Source organism: Bombus pyrosoma, linkage group LG5, assembly GCF_014825855.1.
Source record: "Bombus pyrosoma isolate SC7728 linkage group LG5, ASM1482585v1, whole genome shotgun sequence".
NCBI lineage: Eukaryota > Metazoa > Arthropoda > Insecta > Hymenoptera > Apidae > Bombus > Bombus pyrosoma.
In genome coordinates, this window is record NC_057774.1 from 7,571,622 (window position 1) to 7,588,672 (window position 17,051).

At 37.6% G+C, this 17,051-nt stretch overlaps 4 protein-coding genes across 12 annotated transcripts in view; 3 read left to right on the forward strand and 1 right to left on the reverse strand.

The window, feature by feature from the left end:
• The window catches only part of LOC122567689 (obscurin), a 45,843-nt gene extending 33,802 nt beyond the window's left edge, over positions 1-12,041 (forward strand). For 6 of the 8 annotated variants that reach the window (XM_043726538.1, XM_043726539.1, XM_043726530.1 and 3 more), the window contains 10 exons: positions 497-649; positions 1,197-1,301; positions 1,850-2,740; positions 3,486-3,888; positions 4,356-4,539; positions 4,614-4,914; positions 5,038-5,616; positions 5,777-6,201; positions 6,284-11,343; positions 11,411-12,041. In XM_043726538.1, the coding sequence (XP_043582473.1) occupies positions 497-649; positions 1,197-1,301; positions 1,850-2,740; positions 3,486-3,888; positions 4,356-4,539; positions 4,614-4,914; positions 5,038-5,616; positions 5,777-6,201; positions 6,284-11,343; positions 11,411-11,657 (8,348 nt within the window). In that variant the 3' untranslated portion in view covers positions 11,658-12,041. The remainder of the gene's footprint in view (positions 1-496; positions 650-1,196; positions 1,302-1,849; positions 2,741-3,485; positions 3,889-4,355; positions 4,540-4,613; positions 4,915-5,037; positions 5,617-5,776; positions 6,202-6,283; positions 11,344-11,410) is intronic. The other 2 variants (XM_043726536.1, XM_043726537.1) reach the window with 2 other exon arrangements.
• Positions 12,042-12,047: 6 nt separating this feature from the next.
• LOC122567700 (NEDD8-conjugating enzyme UBE2F-like) lies at positions 12,048-13,697 on the reverse strand. Of its 2 annotated transcripts, none has more exons than XM_043726575.1 (5): positions 13,556-13,697; positions 13,080-13,200; positions 12,833-12,994; positions 12,600-12,761; positions 12,048-12,532 (listed from the first exon to the last, which is right to left on the reverse strand). In XM_043726575.1, the coding sequence occupies exons 2-5, from the start codon at positions 13,185-13,187 to the stop codon at positions 12,416-12,418; spliced, it is 549 nt and encodes a 182-aa protein (XP_043582510.1). In that variant the 5' UTR covers positions 13,188-13,200; positions 13,556-13,697; the 3' UTR covers positions 12,048-12,415. The 2 variants fall into 2 exon arrangements, with proteins under 2 accessions (XP_043582510.1, XP_043582511.1); XM_043726576.1 differs by having other exon boundaries at positions 13,470-13,560.
• A 411-nt stretch (positions 13,698-14,108) lies between these two features.
• On the forward strand, positions 14,109-15,550 carry LOC122567696. Its single transcript, XM_043726570.1, has one exon. The coding sequence runs from the start codon at positions 14,120-14,122 to the stop codon at positions 15,389-15,391; it is 1,272 nt and encodes a 423-aa protein (XP_043582505.1). The 5' UTR covers positions 14,109-14,119; the 3' UTR covers positions 15,392-15,550.
• A 197-nt stretch (positions 15,551-15,747) lies between these two features.
• On the forward strand, positions 15,748-16,741 carry LOC122567701 (vacuolar protein-sorting-associated protein 25). Its single transcript, XM_043726578.1, has 4 exons — positions 15,748-15,934; positions 16,046-16,191; positions 16,276-16,494; positions 16,564-16,741. Exons 1-4 carry the CDS (start codon positions 15,885-15,887, stop codon positions 16,674-16,676), a joined length of 528 nt encoding a protein of 175 aa, XP_043582513.1. The 5' UTR covers positions 15,748-15,884; the 3' UTR covers positions 16,677-16,741.
• Positions 16,742-17,051: the final 310 nt, after the last annotated feature.

Genomic DNA, 17,051 nt, shown 5'->3' on the forward strand with positions numbered 1-17,051 from the left:
ATTAACAGAATTGATGGGGCAGCTCATCAAACGCCTCGCATACCCCTATACATTTTTCATTTTTGAGAAACTTGCCAGCGAATCGTCGTGCGTTCGATTTTCCCCATATTCAGTAAGTACTTAAGGAAAGGTACGGTTTCATGTTCGGTTTGTTGTTCATACCGATGTGACGAATATAATCTCTAAAGCACAGAGAGAATAATCTCGCGTCACGAATCCGACACTGACATGAACCTTTTGTTCGTACCTTTATCCTCTTGTTTCTGTCCCCTTATACATGTATCTCATGTTTTCCGTGTTTTCTGTTGTTTTTTCTTCTGATAAAACCAAAAAAACCATTCTTACGACGTATTTGTATGTACACCTGTACTACTGTCACTATCATACGTTGCCTATTCTATTTCATACGTTTGTAACGAATCTTCATAGAGTTCATCTATGTCCCCATATGTCCCATTGTGTTCTGAAACAATCCCAAAATGTATGAATTCTATAGCGAAAACGGAAGAAAGCGTGGAGGAAAAAACGGAAATGAAGAAGGAGACCGTCGAAAAGATCAGCGTCGAGGAAGAGGAAACGAAAGCACAGAAAGTCGAGGAGGAGGAGATTGAGACGAAGGAGGAACGCGCGGAGGAATCCGGATCGGAAGGTAATCGAAACGATCGTCTAAACGAAACGATAACAAACGATCGTCACATAACACTGTAACAACGAGTGTAACAGGGAAAGAATATTTTCTATAGTCAGTCTGCTATTGAAACGCTTGAAAGCTCTAAAAATCTGTCTTCTGCGATCGACGCGATGTCGCAAGATTTTGGTAAGACTTTTGAAACGTTCCAAGAGAACGTGTCGCGTTTTTTGGTCGTTCTTTTTCCTTTCTCAATCTATTCAAGGGAGTAGAAAGATAAAAATAGTGCGTTTTGTGTTTGAGTATACATTTAAGACGCAAAGCAAGCGAGCTTCGTTATATCCTCTTTTTTCTGTTAACATCATATACGTATATAATTTTTTTTTCCTTTTTCTAATCCATCGAAATCCTTGCGATAGGAGCTTAATTTTGTATCGCTGACACGATCGAAAGGCAAGATATAAAAAAATACGAATAGCCTTGCCGATATGCTAATTGATGTTAAAACGATGGCTGATTAATCGTAGACGTAGAATCGTAGCCCAAAAAACATGTCTGATAAATTCAGGTCGAGTGAAACTGGAGAAACAAAGCGTCCAAGTAATACGGGGCCAGGGTGAAACGATCACGATCTCCGTGGCCTCCACGACGACCCACGAAGCTATACTCACAGGTAAATTTCGCACACGCTGAACAACTACTCGCTATTTACATTCATGTAACCATCGTCGTAAACGGGAATTTTGTGACTGAATTAATTCAGAAAGCAATTAAAACAAAAATTACGATACTAAGTAACAATTATTTTGACAAACTTAATCTTCTGCGGCTTCTAAACGACTCATATAAACATATTGAGAAGCAAAGATTCTATTTTATTTTCTATGAACTATAAGAATATCCAAACAAAAGATGTAGCTTGAATATTTACCATTTTCGTTTACCACAAAAATTTCTATAAAATCGATAAACGATTCAATTTCGAATAAAATCTTCCACGTCAGTCACAAAATCCGTACGCACGAGAGCATAAAATAACGCCACACCGACCAGAGATTTCACGAGCCTCGATCAAAGTGAAACTGCTTTCGAGTGGCTATAGCTCCTCTACCGATCAGAGGAGACAGATCGTCGCGAAAGTCGTCGAATAGCACGGATCGTCTCTGCTCTCTAGTAGGTAGTAGTCAAAAGAGCTGTTGTGACCAGTCCAAGCGTTCACAGGTCCCGACGAGAGCCACACGATCAGCAAGATGACCGCGACAAAGGTCGAGTGCCAGGAAACGAACACGGACGGTCCTGGCGTCGAAGAGATTGCCACCTATAGCTACAGCGTGCAAGAAGAATCCGTCCAGAAACCACAAAACGGCGTGTTAATCGAGGAATTCTCGGAGACCAGCGAGGATAACAGGTCGAGGCTTCAGGTGAACCGTGGTGTGTCGATCGTTTCTGTTTCGGACGACGAGTCGACTCTGAAGGCGATTTCAAGAGACGTCAGCACCGAGGACGTGATGCAGTGCGCTGAATTATCCGAAGACGTGAAGTTGACGAATGGATCCTACGAAGAGTTCAATGGTAACGGCCGTCTGCCTGACGAAAAGCTCCTAGACGACGCGAAACCTTACAGAGCTTCGTTAATCACGGAAACCATCATGGAGGAACGGTCTCTGGAAGAGTTGCCATCGGAGAAAGTGACACAGGAAAGCGTAAAGCTACCCCGATCCGCTGTCCTTGAGAACGGTGATTCTTTCAGGAAGATGTCCTCCGTGGATCTAGAGCAACCACAGACTCCTACGATCGAGGAAAGCAAGTTGACGAAGCAAAAGATCGAACGAGTGAATTCGACCGCGGAAAAAGTTGTCGAGACGAACGTGGAAGAGCGTCGAGGATCTGTACAAAATGGACTTTCGAGACAGAGCTCGAAAATAGAGAGAATGGACTCGACGGAATCGAAGAAAATATTGGAAAGATCGGTATCAAGGGAGAGCGCGTTGAAGGCTGCTCAAAGCGGTGATGAAGAGGTCGACGAAGAGCTCGAGGCTCTTCTAGATCGCGTTAAACGGCAGCGCAGCGTTTTGGACGATATCCTTGAAAAAGAATCCTCCAGAGACTCAGGTACGACCGGATTGCTCCATCGGCTGTTCGAACGCATTCGTTCTGGCAGATCGGCAGAGTCTAAGATCGATTATTCGCAGCGTTCTTCTGCCATACTTTCTACACGCTTCCAGCATTGTTCCTGTGTTTTCCTTGTTTGTCTCTGTGTAATCTCTTTCAAGCTTTGTGTTAATCATATCGAATCATCATATGTATGTTGCCTTTGCATGTTAACACCTGACGAAGCGCGTAAGAAAGTTTAATCCTTCTCGATTAATATTATTTTCTATTTTTTCATTTTACCGTTTATATTCTTCATTGCACTAAAATTATAATGCAAGAGGAAGCATTAAATTTTGTCGGCGCTTCTATACTCAGTCCAGACACTTACCGCTTATACAGCGCAAGAATAATCAGTCGAACCTGGCTGGAACTGGGTACTTTTCGTTTTCATCAAGGTAAGCAATTAGAAAAAGTACTAGACAATTTCAAATTATAAATACAACAAAACTAAATTAATTAAATTAAATTACATTAAAAATTAAATTAAATTAAAAAATAAATTAAAATTAATTTAATTAACATAAAAAATTGTCTGGTATTTTAGATTTAAAAATGTATAAAATAACAAAGCAGCACGTGGCGCAAGCGCAAGGACGCACTAGATGCACGGCAAAAACGAAAACGAACTTTTAGATCTGACCATCCAGAATCTAGTCTTCAATTGTTCGCGAAAAACATCCTAATCTTGATATTTCCCAATTAGCGCCTCCTCACATCATCGAAGCGACCCTCAGCGATAAAACGATCTACGAAACCCAGACGGTCGTGTTCAGCATCAGAGCGACGAGTTTACCAAGGGCCGATGGAAAATGGTTCAAGAATGGGAAACCTCTTCGAAGCGGAGAACGCATCAGAATCACCAGCGCTGGAGAACTTTTTACTTTGGAACTTCAAAAGGCCATTCTCGAAGACGAAGGAGTGTACACATGCACGTTCGCGAACAAACTTGGCGAAGTTATGGTCGAAGGATATTTGACTGTTGAAACTGTGGACGAACTTCGAAGACCCAAGTTTACTGAACCTTTGAATGACGTGGATGTGGCGAAAGGAAAGACCGGAGAGTTCAAGGCTACGTTCACTGCTGATCCTGTTCCTGACACAACATGGTATATTTCATCATTGATTTTTTAACAGTTTTTACACTTTTGTATTGGTTCTTTAAATATTATCCGTGATTTGTTAGTGATATTCACGGTGCTATTTGTACATTATTTATCAGTATTATTTATAATACTACTTATTTTATCCCTATTTCCTTTGCTACTGCTTCACAATTAGGATATTGGGTACGTCATTGATTATAAGTCATAAATTATCTTTAGCGACACTATGTTAAATAATAAATTCAAAGGAAAAATAGCATAAATGCACTTTGTGCCAAAAAATGAAATAAATATAGAAACATGAGTATTTATTCAGAAAATATTGTTACGAATTTTCAGACCTTTATGAGTATATGTAATGATATATTATAATGTTAGAAGCATGCAAGTCCTACTATTAGGACTTCATTACCACATTCCCTCAAACAGCCATATAACTTTTTATAAATTCATGTCGCTCGTTTAAAAAGGTACTTTAAGGGTGAAGAAATCCCACATGACGACATGCGACTAAAGTTCACCACGCAGAGCAAGCTAGCAAATGACAATCTAACCAGTACTACAGTCACTTTGAGCGTGCCAAAATGCTCGAAAGAAGACACTGGAGAATACACGCTGAAACTGAAGAACAAATACGGCGAAGCTGAAGCTAGCGTTAGTATAAATTCAACATCATAAAGAAGACTCGTTTGAGCTGAAAATATGTAAATATTTGTTACTGTAATCAGGCTTTCTTACATCTCCTTCTTCATCCTGAAATTGAAGAATTGAAAGACGTTGTCGCGTCCGTTGGAGAATCATTTACATGGGAGGCCATCGTTAAAGGAAATCCAAAACCTGATATCACGTGGACCAAGGATGGTACAGTCCTGGAGAAAGGAGATAAATACGATTTCGAGGAGGATAGAAGGAACAACAAGTTTAAACTTATCATTAAAGACGTGGAAATCGAAGACAAGGGAACTTATCATCTTACAGCTAAGAATTATCTGGGTGAAGCGACTGGACAAGCAACCCTAACTCCACACAGTGAGTATAAAAATTTATCTACGTAAATACTGTTGGCTACTGTTCTATGTTAACTGCTCGAAAATATTATCTTCGTCATTGTGTCGTGAGAAAGAATTTTTAATTATACAATTCGATTTTCAGCCGAGACGCCAACCTTCCTCAAAGACTTGGCCAATATAGAGTGCAAAGATCGCACAGATTTAGAACTGAAAGTTCGCGTAACCGGTATCCCCAAGCCAAAGCTAACCTGGCTAAAAGATGGTGAAGTGATCAAAGAAGATGATCGACACAAAATTACTACACACGTAGATGGCATCGTGGACAGCACTTATTCCATCACGACATTTTCTATAGACGATGTTGGAAAGATCAAATGCCGGGCTACCAACATCGATGGATGCGCGCAAACTGGTTGTAATTTGACGATGCAATTGATCTCTCCTAGCTTTATCCATCTTCTGCCTAAAACAAAAGAAGTGGACGAGGGTGATTGTCTGGAGCTTAAAGCGAAGATCGATGGTAGCCCTGTACCTGATGTAGGTTGGTATAAAGATGGAGAGAAGATCGTTCCTGATGAACACATGAAGATTGAGACACTTCCGGATGGCAGCACTAAATTGACGATCGATTGCGTGAAACCGACAGACTGTGGAGCTTATAAACTCGTGATGTCCAATTCTACTGGCGAACAATCTTCGTTGTGTGCCGTGGCTATTAAACGTGAGTGACGTTTTACGATTAGGTGAAAAATCAAATTAGGGATTAATTCAAAGTTAAACAATTAAATTCATAGTTAAATCTTTTGGAAATTCATTTATATTAAATATTGATGAGGAAATGAAATTAGGAATGAATATAATAATAATAAATATAATTTCAGCTGCAAGGAGAAAGCCATCTTTCTCAAAACCATTACAAGATGCCAAGGCTACCGTAGGACAACCACTGAAACTAGAAGCCCAAGTTGTTGCTTTCCCGAATCCACAAGTTCAATGGTTCAAAGACGGCATACCACTACGGCAATCGAAAGAGATATACTTCATGAACGAACCAAACGGTATTATCGGTTTAAGGATCGATTATGTTCGTCCGGAAGACGCTGGCGTATACTCGATGACTGTCTCCAATTCGCTCGGTGAAATTACTGGCTCCGCCAAAGTAGAGATCGAAGAGAAAGAAAAACGACCAGAATTCATAACCACGCTTCAACCATTGAATGTCGTGCAAGGCTTCCCGGCGAAAATGATAGTCAAACTTCTAGGCAAACCAACACCACAGCTTCAGTGGCTGAAGAATGGCGAAGAGGTTCGTAAATCATCATGAATTCTTCAAATCTTGAAAATTTAAGAATGCTTTTCCCTTATTTTCATCAACTTTGTGTTTTCAGCTGATACCTGATGGAAAGCATATAAAGGCTGTCGATCTGCCAGATGGAACTCAGGCGTTGGTCATAGACAAAGTGACACCAGAAGACGCGGGAGAATACACAGTGATTGCAAGCAACACAGAAGGCACTTCATCTTGTACAGGAACGATAAGCGTTCTCGGAAAACTTCTATCCGATCAACCAGAAGAGAAACCTGGATTTGTGAATCCAATGCGAGACGTCTACGTCGAGGAAGGTCAACCATTAAACTTATCTGTTTCTTTCACTGGCAATCCCGTGCCAGAAGTCAGCTGGTCCAAGGACGGTGCTCCTCTGCAGCCATCCGATCGCTTAACTGTAACTTGCGATGGAAAGAAGACAGAGCTGGAGATGAACCCTTGCGAGTCCGGAGATGCTGGTGTATACGAATGTCGTATATCGAATCCACTTGGTGAAGACTCTACGAAATCCACAGCTAACATCAGGAAGATCTTCCAACCGCCAAACTTCTTGCAGAAGTTCAAGGATCTACAACAATTGCCTTCGTTCGATGCCAAGTTCCTAGCTCGCATCACTGGCGTACCACGGCCGGATATTACATGGTACTTCAATGACAGACCGATCTTAAATGATGACGATAAATACAAGATTAAACGTGACGGAGATGTTTGCTGTTTGTACGTGAAAGATTGTACCTATGATGACGCCGGAACGTACAAGTGCAAAGCAGTTAACAAAGGTGGTGAAGCTGAGTGTGTAGCGAATTTGACAGTGGTTGATACAATCGAGAAGATACAGAAGGCTGAGCCACCATCGTTCTTGAAAAAAATCGGTGATTGTGAATATTATAAAGGAATGGCAGCCAAATTTACAGCCTGCGTCACAGGTATCCCAGAACCTGAATTCCAATGGTTCCACAATGGTACCAAAATGTGGCAAACCGATAGGATCAGGATGAACCAAGAAGGCAGCTTGTTGCGTTTAGTTATAAACAATGCCGACGAATTGGACGCGGGAAAATATATGTTAAAAATATCAAACCCTCATGGCGAAGATTCTTGCACCGCGGACTTAATTTACGAATCATTGGAACCACGACCAAAGAAAGCTCTAGGAGATCAATATGCAGATTTCGACAAGTACCGTAAGTCTGGCGTTCCATTACCTTTGGCCGATCGTCCAATTATCAGCAGAATGATGGATCGTCATCTGACACTCTCTTGGAAACCATCCATCCCCATTGGACCTCGCATTCCAGTGACGTATCAAATAGAAATGTGCGAACTTCCGGATGGTGATTGGTTCACTGTCCGCACAGGTATTCGTAGCTGCGTGTGTGACATCCGTAACCTTGAACCCTTCAGAGACTACAAGTTCCGTATCCGTGTAGAGAACAAATACGGAATCAGCGACCCTTCACCGTATGCGCAAACGTATCGCGCGAAATTGGAGCCAGATCCACCGAAATTCTTCCCTTACTTGCCTCCTGGCATCGACTTCCGTCCGGAGACCAGTCCTTACTTCCCCAAGGACTTCGACATCGAAAGACCACCTCACGACAATTACGCTCAAGCACCTAGATTCCTTCGTCAAGAACACGATACTCAATATGGTGTAAAGAATCACAATTGTAACCTCTTCTGGTTCGTTTATGGCTATCCAAAACCCAAGATGACCTATTATTTCAACGACCAATTGATAGAGTCTGGTGGAAGATATGATCAGAGCTATACGAGAAATGGACAAGCCACTTTATTCATTAATAGAATGCTCGAAAGAGACGAAGGAATGTATGAAGCTGTCGCGACTAACGAACATGGTGAAGCTAGACAGAGAGTTTGGCTACAGATTGCCGAGTACCCAACATTTATTCAGAGACCGGAGGAAACTATTGTAATGGTTAGAAAAACTGGGCAACTAATGGCTAAAGTTATTGGTGTACCCTACCCGGAGATCAAGTGGTACAAGGACTGGAAACCTCTCACTACCTCTTCCAGAATACGGATCGAATTCACCGAACCAGACACTACGATTTTAACCATCAGCGATACTATTGTGAAGGATGAAGGTTTATACTCGGTGAGCGCAAGAAACGTGGCCGGATCCATTTCCTGTTCCGTGATGCTGCACGTGGAAGAGAACGAGCACGAGTACGGATACAGAACGTACAGGAGGAAGTCTGATATTAAACCTCATCACGATAAGCCTCTCGATGAGTTCTACGACCTCGGTGACGAGCTTGGCCGTGGTACTCAAGGTGTCACTTACCACGCTGTTGAAAGAAGCACCGGAAAGAACTTTGCGGCCAAAGTCATGCATGGAAAGAGAGAACTCAGGCCGTACATGTACAACGAAATAGAAATAATGAACAGTCTGAACCATAGGAAATTGCTGAGACTGCACGACGCTTATGAGACTGATAAATCTGTCACACTGATCATGGAACTAGCTGCTGGTGGTGAGCTAGTGGACACTTTGACGAAACAGGCATACTACACCGAAGCAGATATTGCTGGTTATATCAGACAGTTACTGTGGGGATTGGATTACATGCATTCGAATCATTTTGCTCATCTTGGTTTGACGCTCGGAGACCTGTTGATCTCACATACAGGCGGTGACGACCTGAAGATCTGCGACTTCGGGCTCGCAAGAAGAATTTCACACGCGAAATTAATGACTTTGACATATGGTATGCCCGAATACGTGGCACCGGAAGTTACCAACAACGAGGGAGTGTCCTTCAGTACGGATATGTGGGCCGTTGGTATTATCACGTACATCTTGCTTTCTGGAATTTCGCCATTCAGAGGTAACAACGACAGGGAGACGATGCTGAAGATCAGAGAAGGAAAATGGGAGTTCGATGATCGTTGGGAGAACATCTCGGAGGAAGCCAAAGATTTTATTCGTTCTCTACTGATGTACAACGCTGATAGAAGAATGGATGTCAAGGCTGCTCTTGCTCATCCTTGGTTGAACTATGCTGACAGACTTCCATTTGACTTGTACAAGATCCCGTCGGAGAATTTGAAGAACTATTACAAACTGTATCGCGATTGGTATAACAACGCTTCTTGCCGCACATGGTTCCGCAGACGCAAATTGAATACAGCCTTCGAGCACCCATCTAGAATGGTCTATCCGCCTGGCCAAAAATACACTCCCGAGCCCAGCGAGGAAAGACCATACAGTCCAATAAAGAGACCTCCGGCTAAACCTTGGGAGAACCAGATTGCTACGAGGGAACCGATTGACACGGAGATTGGAATCATCAAGAGCGAAAGCCACTATCAAAATGGTCCAGATACCTATCTTCTTCAATTACGCGACACAGACTTCCCTGTACGTTTGCGTGAATACATGAAGGTTGCGTGCAATCGTAGTCCTGGATTCTCTCGTACCATCACCGAAGAAAGCTTCGACTGGAGGACACCTATTATACGAGAACGTCGTCGCTTTACGGATATTATGGACGAAGAAATCGACGACGAGAGACGAGCAAGAATCAGTAGATACGGTACAGATAACTTCACTCTGAGACGCTTGAAACACGAATTGGGTACTCGATTGGATAGTTACGCAGAGGCAGAGGCAATGATAGAGTCAAAGAAGGAGGGACATCTACCATTCTTCCGTGAAAAACCGCAAATTAAACCCATGGAAGAGGGAATGCCTGCTCAGCTAGCTTGTCTAGCTGTTGGAAGTCCCAAACCAGTGATTCAGTGGTACAAGAATGACATGATGATTCAGGAGAGCAACAGAGTAAAGGTCACCGAGGACCAAGACGGCAGATCTATACTTAGCTTCAATCCAACGAAGGAACACGATATTGGTAGTTACAAGATTGTCGCCAGGAACTCCCTCGGACAGACTGTGGTCAGAACGAGATTAGTGGAAGCTGCTGTTCCTTTAGGTCCTGATTCTCCTGAGCTTTCCGATGTCTCAGACACAGAAATACTTCTACGATGGAAGCAACCCAAACACGATGGCAACTCTCCAGTCTTGTGTTACAATCTCCAATACAAACTAGGTGACTCGGTCGATTGGATAGATATAGCCTCGAACATCGATCACGAGTTTTACATGATAAGAGACTTGACACCGGACACTTCCTATAACTTCCGTTTAGCAGCACGAAATCGTGTCGGTTGGAGCGAAAAGGGTATCCCATCGAAGCTGATCAAAACTAGGCTACCAGGATGTCCAAAGGTTCAAATTACTCGAGCTATGAGGCACCTTCAAGAACTGACTGAGTCAGGTCAAGAAATAGTGCCCGATGAAGACAAGCCACATATGGATTACTCCATCGAGGACCATCCTATCGAGTGGTCGACCGACACGAATCTCTCAAGCAAGTATAGCTTCATCTCTGAGATCTCCAGAGGCCAATTCTCCGTTGTAGTAAAAGGTGTTGATAAAAGTACAGACCGTGTAATAGTCGCCAAGATTTTGGAGCTGAATACGGAAACAGAAAAGCAAGTGAACAGAGAGTTTGAAGCCCTTCGTTCGTTGAGACACGAGAGGATAGCGATGTTGGAGGCGGCGTACAAAGCACAAGGTTCTCCGATTGCACTATTCATCTTGGAAAAGCTTCAGGGAGCTGATATTCTCACATATTTCTCGAGTAGACATGAATATACAGAAAACTGCGTAGCAGTTGCTATGACCCAAATTCTGGACGGTTTGCAGTACCTTCACTGGCGAGGATATTGTCATCTTGACATTCAGCCTGACAATATAGTGATGTCTAATGTCAGATCGGTCCAAGTCAAACTTGTTGATATGGGTTCTGCTCGACTCGTTAGTAAGTTGGGTACAACAGTACCGAAAGCTGGTCATCCAGAGTATAGAGCACCCGAGGTATACAATGAGGAACCGGCTCATCCTCAGACAGACGTTTGGATGGTCGGTGTACTAATGTATGTACTCCTATCTGGTATTTCACCGTTCCGTGGCAAGGATCCTGATGAGACCAGACAAAATATTCTGTTTGTGAGATACAGATTCGAACATCTATATAAAGAGTTAAGTCAGGAGGCTACTAGGTTCCTTATGTTGGTTTTTAAACGGGCACCCAGGTTTGTATTCTCTGTTTTAATATTACTACATGAATCGGAGTTTTTATATGTTTTGTTTTTATTTTAGTAAAAGACCACTGGTGGAAGAATGCCACGAACACAGATGGCTACAACTATCGGAATTTATGATTAGAAAACGCGAGAGAGCAGTGTTCTTAGGTAACAGACTGAAAGAGTATAACGAAGAGTACCACGAAGAGAAGTTGAAAATAGCATCTGAAAACCAAAGCCTGGCAAGTGAAAGCCTGTTAGGTTCCACTCAAAAACTCATTAGATCGACTAGCATACAAGAAGAACTGCTCACCACGTTCTAACGAATAAGATATTATTAAGCAATGATTTTCCAATTTTCTTTATGTGACTGTAAAATTTCATGCACGCATCTAGTCAGTTTCTTAAAGAACAAGGAAGAGCAACTAAAAAAAGAAGAGGATAGTATCGAAATATAAGAATCTTCCTTCCTTGTTCTCTTTTTTGTTATTATTTATTTGTTACGTTTAATTATTTTAACGAAATATTACCGTCTATTCATATCGTTACTCCTAAGATCTATGAGTAAGAAAAAATCGACCGATCGATATTTGAATATAACGTAAGATAAAATCACGTTTTAACGAATCAAGGTACAAACCTTTAAAATTGTACAAAAATGATGATTATATTCTAATAAAATCACCAATAAATGCTAAATAATTAAAGAAAGCTTTATTATTAAATATTGACTTTATTTACAAATTATGATCTTTCATCATTACAATGCTCTATAAAAAGGATAAGTATATTGTACACATGACATGTCCTCCGTTCTCGCTCTCTATACCATTAATTTACACAAATTTAACTGCTATGAAGTATCATAACATTCAAAAGCTGCATATAATTAACAGATTCAAATATAACAAAAACAATCTCCCTAGAATAAGAAGACTAGTACTGAATGATAGTTAAATACAAATTAATCGATATCAAATTAAAAAACACTTTTTAATCAAACTCGAACTTTCCATCAAAATAAAAAACTAATTCCATAAACGTAGAGCGTCACTGTTATAATATTACCCACTGATCTGAATCATCTTTTTGCATATTGCATAACATAATCCTTAACCTTACTTCGAAAGGATTCCTTATCTTTTACAAATAGATCAGCTGCTTCTCTGTTTAAAGGATCATCAAAATTTAGAAGATCCTGCAGAAGGATATGATTAATTAATATAATCACAGAAACATTTTAAGTCGAATTTTTAAAGACTTACTGTGAAAAGTGAATTCAAACCCCATACAACATCTTTAAGTTTACGAGTCGGTGCCCACCCCATTTCATCTATACTACTCTGCCTTAAAATTGAGAGACATACGTTACCATCCTCATTTATATTAGGATGCCACAATTTTGTTAGGCATTTAACTTTTGGTGGCTAAAATAATTTTGTTAATATCAGACTAATCACAAATTCCTATATATAAGTTTTAATGATGATACACTTACAGCCATATTATATTCTTCAGGTATATAAACTTGGAAATGAAATCTACCTCCAACCCAATATCCTTCATCAGGAACAATCAAGAGAATAAACTCATGTAGACAATCGGGATCTTGAAATTTCACCTGACATGTACTAGGTAATGTTTGCTGCATTTCTTGAACCTAAATGAATGAAAAAATTAAAATAGCTAGTTATAATTTTTTTCTTAATTTCAAGACAATTTCATACATTCTTATCTCATTATACCTCTTTTATTAATAGCTTATCACGGACAGAAACGCGTTTATTATATTCTCTGTTTTTTGAGTTTGGTATATCACTATCCTTCTTCAATTTTCCTCTCAAGGTAATCATATTTTCAACAATTCTGAAAGGAATAATAATTTCACAAACGATGAAACGTACTAAAAATTGAGAAAATAATTAAGAAAAACACAATCCAACACAGTGGCAATTCCATTAATCATTTACGAACAATTGAGGCATTATTCGTATTTATTTGATAACTCCATTTTGATAAATATCAAAGACAAATAAATATTTTAGTAGTTCCAAAAACTGTTAATTTATCACTTTATGACTTATTATATCCAGAATATTTTTCATATAAGATTAAAAAGTTATATTGTCAAATACCGTTTATGATATTTATTATAGAACAACACGATTTCAAGGTTAGAACTATCGAATAGAGTTCTTTAGTTCGTTTTATTAAACTGTACCTTAGACTATAAATATGGCAATATGGTAATATATGTTTATAATCAACTCAGTGAATCTGCATTTTGTTAATTTTCATCTCAAAACTCTCCCACTATCAAACATTTAAAAGCAAACGGTAAATATTTAAGCGCACTCAAAGTCTAAATCTTGTACTGTAGATGGCAATACTGGTTTTGGCTTTATGTCGGAAGTTTGTTTATAATATAGCAAGATCTAATTGTTGTTTTATGGATAACTTTTATTGAAAAGATTTTTGCTTTTATTGAAACAGATACATATAAAGTACAAATTATTAGTGAAGTTTTTATTTATTTAAAAATATTTGCAGTGTATAGCATTCATAATCTACCTAAGTATTATAGATCTTACATAATCTTTTATGTAAAATGTGGAACGTACACGATGATTGAACAATCAAGAAAAATTTTATGTAAAATGATACTTAATCGTATGCATCGCCACTCAATACGGAGAAAGAAAACAATTTTTATAATATTTGAAGATTTTATATTACATACATACCTTTGTATTTGTACATTCTTATACAAAATTTTATACATAAAATGCTACCTAAATATAACTATTTCTTTTATGCAAATGCATGCCACGTTTGTAAAAAATTTGGGGGAGGAATCTCTTTAAAAAGATGTGGTAATTGCACTATGATCTCTTATTGTTCCAAGGAACACCAAAAAATGCATTGGTCACAACATAAAGATTTATGCAATGCAATATGCAATATTTTAAAGGACAATCAACTATCAACCTTTTTAAATATTCAACAAAATGTTGATATAAAAGCTTGGACTCAAATGAAAATGAATTTCATGTTACTAGTAGCAATAAAGGTTGGTAGAAAATTAGAACACTATGAAGAGCAAATGTTCAAATTTCTTAGATTATGTGTTGTGTGCCATGATCAAAATGTAAGAGTTCTTGAAGATTGCCCTAATTGTCCAAATACTAGTTTTTGCACAAAGCACAAAGATGATATTGTACATAAAAGATATTGTGATCTGATAAAATTATGTTTTAATTTAGATGTAATCTCAATAACACACGAGAAAAAGATACCAAAAATAAGAATACCATATCATATAAATCATGTAAATTTACCAAAAAACATGAGATATTTTATAGATTCTTACATTGAACCATGGAAGAATTCACATATGTCAATAGTAGAGGAAACAATGATTAATTCAGAATATCTTTCACGACCTTTAACATTTCTTTACGCAATACAAAAATTGCGATATCTTTTGAATGGTAATAGTTTCGTTGTTCATGTTATTGCAGCCAATATGATAGACATGGATGGTATAGAACTTTGGGAAATTCTCTTACACTGGTTACCATGCATTACAACAATACAAATTTTTCTAATAGGACCTGAATTATCTATAGATTCCATATCAGTGAATCTGTGTAAGGATTGTCAATATGATAATAAACAACTTTTAATTCAAATATGTAGTATGCTTTATGAGAATTATACAAATAATGATTCCTATGTGAAACCAGATTTTATTGTTGGATATAATGCAGGAATACATGAATGTGAAGATTTTAGATCTGAAAACTATTCATGGAGACAATCTTTAGAGATAGTAGCTGAACAAAATTGCCCACTGATTCTAACATCGTATACTTCAACAGAAGCAGAAAAAGAACAAATCAGACTCAATGAAGTTTTAAACAATCATGTAAAGTATACATATTTTGAACAGAATCCATTTTCCAGTTTAAGACCATACAGAGATTTTGAAAATGAAGGAATATATTACCAAAACCAATACATAATCATTTATGAAAATTTAAATACACTACAGTAATCGATATTTATAGGTTAAATTTGTAATTGATATTATAGGATGTATTTTATACTTAATTTGATATGTTTACATCATTGTTTGTATGAATTTATTGTTAAATAAATGTGTAATACTATTTGTAAAACGAGCATTTTTTTTAAAGAAAAGTTATCATTTTAGAAATGTTATTAAAATATTTTGACAACTTCATTAATTATCTTTTGTTTTCTTCACATTTACTTTTTTAATTTTATAACTGATTAATTTTTCTTACAATATAGTTTTTATTCTAAGAAAACAATTTCAGAGTGACAAGATAGCCAATCAACCACCCAGCCGCATTCATGTATATGTACATTCGTAAATATGTCATTGTAGATGACATATTTAGAAATACTTGTTCCTATTGTTGGAATTTTCAGAAGTATCATTTTCTGTTATGAAGAATATTTCGGAGGTATAACTACTTGTATCATCGTGTGATTCACATAAGTTTTTTGATATATTAATAATAATGGCAGAAATTGAATGGCCATGGCAATACAGTTTTCCTCCTTTTTTTACGTAAGTATTAATAGGTTATGTTGATCATCTATTTTAAACTATGATTTATGTACATACATAAGCATAGCTTCTGATATTCTATATATTTAAATATTTGATGAAAACTTTCAGACTTCAGCCTCATTCAGATACTAGAGCTAAACAATTAGCAGCATGGAAAAGTTTAATCCTAGAATATTATCGTATAACAAAACAAGCTATTATAGATATAAGAGAAGTGCATTCAAGTCCGTTATTTAATAATACTGCAATTAATCGTATCCTTTTTACAATAATAATGATTGAGTAAAATGATAAACTTATTACTTGCCTACAAATTTATTCCTTAATATATGAAACAGGCAAATTACCATCAGAGGCTATCTTATTGGTATTGGAAGAATTAGCAAGATCAGGGAATGCAAGCCCATTAGATAAGACAAGACAAAGGTGGCTAATTTATTGGCATACTTTGGAAGAATGGGGTGAAATTATTTATAACTGGGCACAAGAGAATGGATTTGTTGGTTCCGTATGTACTTTATTTGAGTTAACACAAGGAGAAGATACAACAAATCAGGGTATGTACTTTTATAAAAGTTGTATTTAAGGAAAAATTGTGATGTAAAACAAATGTTTCCTGTTTTTAGAATTTTATGGACTTGATACAGAAGTATTAATCAGAGCACTTAAAACACTGGAAGGAAATAAGAAAGCAGAATTAATTTTATTTGATGATAATCAAGGTGTTAAGTTCTTTTAGACACATAATTGTATAAAAGAATTGCTTTGTAAATGTAAATACAAATCTTCGCTATTTTCAAGGTATATATATGTTTATGATTAAACAAGCATTTTTAAAGATATAATTGAACAAATTTTAAAGGAATTCATATAATTTAAGAATATGAAACTATAGAAAGAATTCATAATGTACATTTTCAAATATGATTAGAAGAGATTATTCCTAAGATTATATTAATAAAATCTAAATTAATAAATATTATATATGTACAGAAGTGAAACAGTATTAAATATCATTTTTATATTAGTTGTATTCTATAAATCTGTGGAATGTTTTAATATAATGGAATATGTAATATTTAAAATTTCACATAGAAAAGTAATTGCAATAAAA